General features: G+C 47.1%; 1 protein-coding gene across 1 annotated transcript; it reads left to right on the top strand.

Moving 5' to 3' along the window:
* Positions 1 to 5,566: 5,566 nt before the first annotated feature.
* On the top strand, positions 5,567 to 6,388 carry LOC135528917 (histidine-rich glycoprotein-like; the record flags this gene model as incomplete). Its single annotated transcript, XM_064957919.1, has 1 exon — positions 5,567 to 6,388. A coding segment is annotated over exon 1 (822 nt), but the record flags the coding sequence as incomplete, so codon positions are not given.
* Between the last annotated feature and the right edge of the window lie 1,490 nt (positions 6,389 to 7,878).

The following is a 7,878-nucleotide window of genomic DNA, read 5'->3' as shown; positions in this document are numbered from 1 at the left end:
GGATGTATTTCAAGGCCTACCTTCAAACTCAGTGCCTCTTTGCTTGACATCATGGGAAAATCAAAAGAAATCACCCAATACCTCAGAAATTGTTTTGTAGACCTCCACAAGTTTGATTCATCCTTAGGAGCAATTTCCAAACGTCTGAAGGTACCACGTTCATCTGTACAAACAATAGTACGCAAGTATAAACACCATGGGACCAATCAGCCGTCATACCGCTCAGGAAGGAGACGCTGTTCTGTCTCCTAGAGATGAACGTACTTTGGTGCGAAAAGTTCATATCAATCACAAAACAACAGCAAAGGACCTTGTGAAGATGCTGGAGGAAACAGGTACAAGAGTATCTATATCCACAGTAAAACGAGTCCCTATATCGACATAACTTGAAAGGCCTTTCAGCAAGCAAGAAGCCACTGCTCCAAAACCGCCATAAAAAAAAGCCAGACTACGGTTTGCAACTGCACATGGGGACAAATATCGTACTTTTTGGAGGAATGACCTCTGGTCTGATGAAACGAAAATAGAACTGTTTGGCCATTATGACCATCGTTATGTTTGGAGGAAAAGGGGGATGTTTGCAAGCCGAAGATCACCATCCCAACCGTGAAGCACGAGGGTGGCAGCATCATGTTGTGAGGGTGCTTTGCTGCAGGAGGGACTGGTGCACTTCACAAAATAGATGACATGAGGAGGGGAAATGATGTGGATATATTGAAGCAACATCTCAAGACATCATTCAGGATGTTAAAGCAAATGGGTCTTCCAAATGGACAATGACCCTAAGCATACTTCCAAAGTTGTGGCAAAATGGCTTAAGGACAACAAGTCAAGGTATTAAAGTGGCCATCACAAAGTTCTGACCTCAATCCCATAGAAAATGTGTGGGCAGAACTGAAAATGTGCGAGCAAGGAGGCCTACAAACCTGACTCAGTTACACCAGTTATTGTGGGAAGCTTGTGGAACGCTACCCGAAAACATTTGACCCAAGTTAAACAATTTAAATGTGATGAAAGAAATAAAAGCTGAAATAAATCATTCTCTCTACTATTATTCTGACATTTCACATTCTTAAAATAAAGTGGTGATCCTAACTGACCTAAAACAGGGAATTGTTACTAGGATTAAATGTCAGGAATTGTGAAAAACTGAGTTTAAATGTATTTGGCTGAGGTGTATGTAAACTTCCTACTTCAACTGTAAATACAGCCTACTGCTAATTTAGAAATGTTATTCTCTGGGGCCGTTAAATAGATTTTTGTTCTGTAGCTGTGTTCATTTGTTTCATTCTCCACAAAGAAACTGTGGGTTGAGTTTATGACTGTAGAGGGAAGTAGTCAACTTATTAAAGTGAGTTGTTCACAGAGAGTTTATTTTAGCCAGTCATTGGCTAAGGTGTATGTAAACTTCCGACTGAACTGTACAATGTTCATTCTCCCTATGTAGCCCTTTGGATGACCTTTTGACTCCCTTGTCTCTCTGCATTTACACTTGTAAACTCTCTCTCACCTCCTGCCTTGCTATACACCACCGTAGTAGAGCAGAAACGCTTCCTAGAAAGCACAAGTCAACCCAATGTGCACGGAGGTGAAAAAAAAAGAGAGAGCAAGGCCATGTTCTGTTGATTTAGAGACTACTGACATGGAATGCAAGCTGGCTGCTCTACACCATCCATTCAAATATGTGTGTCTGTGTGTGTACGGAGGACTGGGAGGAGCAGGGCAAGCGGGCACCAGGCGTCGTCTAAGGGATGTTCACAACCACGTGTAACAAGATTAACCCCAGTTATTAAAAGACCACCATTCCACTGGAAATGAAGAAATCATGGCCAACCTGGGCTTCTATTCAGGACAATGCATTGGGGCACGGTAAGACTGAGAGAGCAGGGTGACCCAGTCGGAACACCATTGGCTAGCAAGGTAATGAAGCACAGCCAGTCTCGGGGCCCCCGAATGAGGTCAGAGAACTGGGCTGTGTCGAATCACAAGACACTAATAGAACCAGGAAGTGCCACTGATAGAGCCAGGAAGTGACTCAGGACATCTTGATTACTCCATCACACAGTTTTAAAACTCTGTTTTCCACCACTCTGGCCTGAGATGACCTTGAAACAAAAGGCATATAAAACAAGATGAAGCACAGATGCTCAGTAAGATAGTTGGATGAGTATCTAGTACTGACCAAATTGTGTTATTTCTAATAAAGTACCAGCTGACCAATACATATGATTAAGACTTGATTAGTTGTTTTTAATATGATGTTATTAGTATCTTGTATCATAAACTGTTATTTATGGCCTAATTTATGGACAGGCCACATCTTTGAAAGGAAGGAGACAAGAGGAGATGAGAAAGCACTTGAAGAGCTGTAGAGAGGAGAGGAAATTAACAGTCTGCAATATTGCTGTGGTGCCTCGTGATAGGGAAACAATCTCCTTCAACTCCTTTGACTGCCTGTTGGCAATCGATTCCTTCTTCTCTGCAATCTAGCAGAGTTTCCTCTCTGTCCAACAGAGGATTCATGAAGATGGGGAATGTCAGAAACAGATATGGATGATGTGACCATGTAATAAAATGGGCAAAAGAGTACGGGGTGACATTTGTGTTGAATTTGTTAAAAATCCTGTTTCTACTATTTTGACTCCTGATACGGATTGAGGTGCGGGTTGAGGTGCGGATTGAGGTGCGGGTTGAGGTGCGGATTGAGGTGCGGTGTTACTAGAGCTAGGAACCTCGGACTGTAAATTACTTTCATCTGATTACAACCTCTTAACCTTTCACACTAGTCTTCATTACTGTCAATCTGTAAGTCTAACTAAGCACACAGTAATGAACCCTGTGACAGACACTTTGTTATGATGGGGTGCGGATAGGTAGCCCAGGGTGTTATGATGGGGTGGGGATAGGTAGCCTAGGGTGTTATGATGGGGGTGGGGATAGGTAGCCCAGGGTGTTATGATGGGGGTGGGGATAGGTAGCCCAGGGTGTTATGATGGGGGTGGGGATAGGGAGCCCAGGGTGTTATGATGGGGTGGGGATAGGGAGCCCAGGGTGTTATGATGGGGGTGGGGATAGGTAGCCCAGGGTGTTATGATAGGGGTGGGGATAGGTAGCCCAGGGTGTTATGATGGGGGTGGGGATAGGTAGCCCAGGGTGTTATGATGGGGTGGGGATAGGTAGCCCAGGGTGTTATGATGGGGGTGGGGATAGGGAGCCCAGGGTGTTATGATGGGGGTGGGGATAGGTAGCCCAGGGTGTTATGATGGGGTGGGGATAGGTAGCCCAGGGTGTTATGATGGGGGTGGGGATAGGGAGCCCAGGGTGTTATGATGGGGGTGGGGATAGGAGCCCAGGGTGTTATGATGGGGGTGGGGATAGGGAGCCCAGGGTGTTATGATGGGGTGGGGATAGGTAGCCCAGGGTGTTATGATGGGGGTGCGGATAGGTAGCCCAGGGTGTTATGATGGGGGTGGGGATAGGTAGCCCAGGGTGTTATGATGGGGGTGGGGATAGGTAGCCCAGGGTGTTATGATGGGGGTGGGGATAGGTAGCCCAGGGTGTTATGATGGGGGTGGGGATAGGTAGCCCAGGGTGTTATGATGGGGGTGCGGATAGGTAGCCCAGGGTGTTATGATGGGGTGGGGATAGGTAGCCCAGGGTGTTATGATGGGGGTGCGGATAGGTAGCCCAGGGTGTTATGATGGGGGTGGGGATAGGTAGCCCAGGTTGTTATGATGGGGGTGGGGATAGGTAGCCCAGGGTGTTATGATGGGGGTGCGGATAGGTAGCCCAGGGTGTTATGATGGGGTGGGGATAGGTAGCCCAGGGTGTTATGATGGGGGTGGGGATAGGTAGCCCAGGGTGTTATGATGGGGGTGCAGATAGGTAGCCCAGGGTGTTATGATGGGGTGGGGATAGGTAGCCCAGGGTGTTATGATGGGGTGGGGATAGGTAGCCCAGGGTGTTATGATGGGGGTGGGGATAGGTAGCCCAGGGTGTTATGATGGGGGTGGGGATAGGTAGCCCAGAGTGTTATGATGGGGGTGGGGATAGGTAGCCCAGGGTGTTATGATGGGGGTGGGGATAGGTAGTCCAGGGTGTTATGATGGGGGTGGGGATAGGTAGCCCAGGGTGTTATGATGGGGTGGGGATAGGTAGCCCAGGGTGTTATGATGGGGGTGGGGATAGGTAGCCCAGGGTGTTATGATGGGGTGGGGATAGGTAGCCCAGGGTGTTATGATGGGGGTGCAGATAGGTAGCCCAGGGTGTTATGATGGGGGTGGGGATAGGGAGCCCAGGGTGTTATGATGGGGTGGGGATAGGGAGCCCAGGGTGTTATGATGGGGGTGGGGATAGGTAGCCCAGGTTGTTATGATGGGGGTGGGGATAGGGAGCCCAGGGTGTTATGATGGGGGTGGGGATAGGTAGCCCAGGGTGTTATGATGGGGGTGGGGATAGGTAGCCCAGGGTGTTATGATGGGGTGGGGATAGGTAGCCCAGGGTGTTATGATGGGGGTGGGGATAGGTAGCCCAGGGTGTTATGATGGGGGTGGGGATAGGTAGCCCAGGGTGTTATGATGGGGTGGGGATAGGTAGCCCAGGGTGTTATGATGGGGGTGGGGATAGGTAGCCCAGGGTGTTATGATGGGGGTGGGGATAGGTAGCCCAGGGTGTTATGATGGGGTGGGGATAGGTAGCCCAGGGTGTTATGATGGGGTGGGGATAGGTAGCCCAGGGTGTTATGATGGGGGTGGGGATAGGTAGCCCAGGGTGTTATGATGGGGGTGGGGATACGTAGCCCAGGGTGTTATGATGGGGTGGGGATACGTAGCCCAGGGTGTTAGGATGGGGGGAAAAGTACACCTATGGACAGGTTAAATAATCCGTTGATAGACAGATAGAGATTCTAATCGTTTCAATATCTCTGAATAAAAATCTAAAAGGACCTGCCTGACTCCACTATTTGGAATACACTTTTATTTTTAAAATTAAGGGCAGCAATTGAGATTATGACAGCATAATGCATAGAGCATTTCCATTATAAGAACATTATACTGTACATTGTGATATTATAAGTCACTTAAAATATTGTTTGGAAAGCAACAAATAAGGGAAAAGGGAATATTGATCAACAGTTGCCTCATTGAGACACTAAATCTAGCGAGGATCTAGCGAGCGCCACGGAGAGCGCCGCTGACAGCCTGCGATATCAAAGTTTGTTTCAACTCCTCTAGCCTGTTATTTTTCTAGACCTACAGTAACATCCTTAGAGATATTTGTAACGTTACCAAAACAAAATCTAATCTGTTTGTAAGAGTTTAGAATTGGACAGTGTGTTTCCCAGGAAACAGAAACAAGAGAGGTGCTTCAAATCAGAACACTAACTGTGCTCTAATGTAAGATAATGTAAGATAATGACTCCTCCATCCAATGGGCCCTCGAAGACCTGCAAGAAGATGAGGTTTCCTTTTCTGCATCCGAGTCACTTATTGACAAGGACACAGAAAATGACAGATTTAGGAAATGCCATTTCAAAGAGTCAAAGTAATAGTAACAGTGATCTGCAATGTACCAATGTTCCTATTATCATGTCCCTGTCAACCATGACCCTGTCAACCATGACCCTGTCAACCATGACCCTGTCAACCATGTCCCTGTCAACCATGACCCTGTCAACCATGACCCTGTCAACCATGACCCTGACAATCATGACCCTGACAGCCATGACCCTGTTAACCATGACCCTGCCAACCATGTCCCTGTCAACCATGTCCCTGTCAACCATGTCCCAGTCAACCATGACCCTGTCAACCATGTCCCTGTCAATCATGTCCCAGTCAACCATGTCCCTGTCAACCATGTCCCTGTCAACCATGACCCTGTCAACCATGACCCTGTCAACCATGACCCTGTCAACCATGTCCCTGTCAACCATGACCCTGACAATCATGACCCTGACAACCATGACCCTGTCAACCATGACCCTGTCAACCATGACCCTGACAGCCATGTCTCTGTCAACCATGACCCTGTCAACCATGACCCTGTCAACCATGACCCTGACAGCCATGTCTCTGTCAACCATGTCCCTGTCAACCATGTCCCTGTCAACCATGACCCTGTCAACCATTGCCCAGTCAACCATGTCCCTGTCAACCATGTCCCTGTCAACCATGACCCTGTCAACCATGTCCCTGTCAACCATGTCCCTGTCAAACATGATCCTGTCAACCATGTCCCTGTCAACCATGTCCCTGTCAACCATGTCCCTGTCAACCATGACCCTGTCAACCATGACCCTGTCAACCAGCGGTTGAGATTCAGAACTCCTTTACAAACATGCCCCTGTCAAGGCCAAGCATCACCCCTCATCTGCAGAAGGTCACAGGTAATAAGGAGTGGTTGGTTGTTCCGTAGCTTTGGTCATGCATTTAGTGCGGTAATGTAATTTGTGTATTTGCTTTAGTTTACTTTAGTTGTCCCTGTCACCCATATAGTGTCTGCTGGGACCCCAGGGGTCAATGTCAGGGTCAATGTGGTGTCATCCTGGTCACCATGGTAACATGGCTGAAGAAGAGGAACACGGATTCAACCAAGCAAATTGGAACCAATTGACCAGGTATCTTATTAATCATCACCCCACCGCTGCCCTCAGGTCAACCTCTGACCTCTGTCATGTCACACACTGTGTGGATTAGTGATAATGATGTTCTGTGTGTAGGTCTGGATTTCCAGATACGTGTTGGGGCACGCTTCCTGCTTCAAAGGACATCATTAGTTGGCAAAAACACAATTGTTGTTTTTGCAGAGGTTATTTTGAAGTTCAAAATATCCTTTTGGTATTAAAAAAATGGCAGTGTTTTTATTTATTTATTCATTTTCAATTAATTGGAGACACTGTAAAAGTAATATAATGTACAGTATGTACCGGTTTAGTGGGTTTCCTGAGATTGTGTCTTCTTGTTACTGTCAACCTAAGATAAATAATGGACCAAAGTATGGTATTGTATCCTATCCTATCTTAGAATCCTATCCTATCTTAGCATATCCTACCCTATGGACTCCAACCTTTTCTATTATGTTAAGCTTCCAAATAGGAACATTCTTCACTTCTCCCCTGCAACTCTTCCCCGGTCCTTAGTGTCCAAGAGAAAGTAGTGCACTATGTTGTCAACACTTCCCCTGGTCCTTAGTGTCCAAGAGAAAGTAGTGCACTATGTTCTCAACACTTCCCCTGGTCCTTAGTGTCCAAGAGAAAGTAGTGCACTATGTTGTCAACACTTCCCCCGGTCCTTAGTGTCCAAGAGAAAGTAGTGCACTATGTTGTCAACTCATCCCCTGGTCCTTAGTGTCCAAGAGAAAGTAGTGCACTATGTTGTCAACTCATCCCCTGGTCCTTAGTGTCCAAGAGAAGGTAGTGCACTATGTTGTCAACTCATCCCCTAGTCCTTAGTGTCCAAGAGAAAGTAGTGCACTATGTTGTCAACTCATCCCCTAGTCCTTAGTGTCCAAGAGAAAGTAGTGCACTATGTTGTCAACTCATCCCCTGGTCCTTAGTGTCCAAGAGAAAGTAGTGCACTATGTTGTCAACTCATCCCCTGGTCCTTAGTGTCCAAGAGAAAGTAGTGCACTATGTTGTCAACTCATCCCCTGGTCCTTAGTGTCCAAGAGAAAGTAGTGCACTATGTTGTCAACTCATCCCCTAGTCCTTAGTGTCCAAGAGAAAGTAGTGCACTATGTTGTCAACTCATCCCCTGGTCCTTAGTGTCCAAGAGAAAGTAGTGCACTATGTTGTCAACTCATCCCCTGGTCCTTAGTGTCCAAGAGAAAGTAGTGCACTATGTTGTCAACTCATCCCCTGGTCCTTAGTGTCCAAGA

The sequence above is a fragment of the Oncorhynchus masou genome, unplaced genomic scaffold (assembly GCF_036934945.1).
Source record: "Oncorhynchus masou masou isolate Uvic2021 unplaced genomic scaffold, UVic_Omas_1.1 unplaced_scaffold_10548, whole genome shotgun sequence".
Lineage (NCBI taxonomy): Eukaryota > Metazoa > Chordata > Actinopteri > Salmoniformes > Salmonidae > Oncorhynchus > Oncorhynchus masou.
Note: the sequence above shows the minus strand (reverse complement) of the source record. Positions and strands in the feature narration are given on the sequence as shown.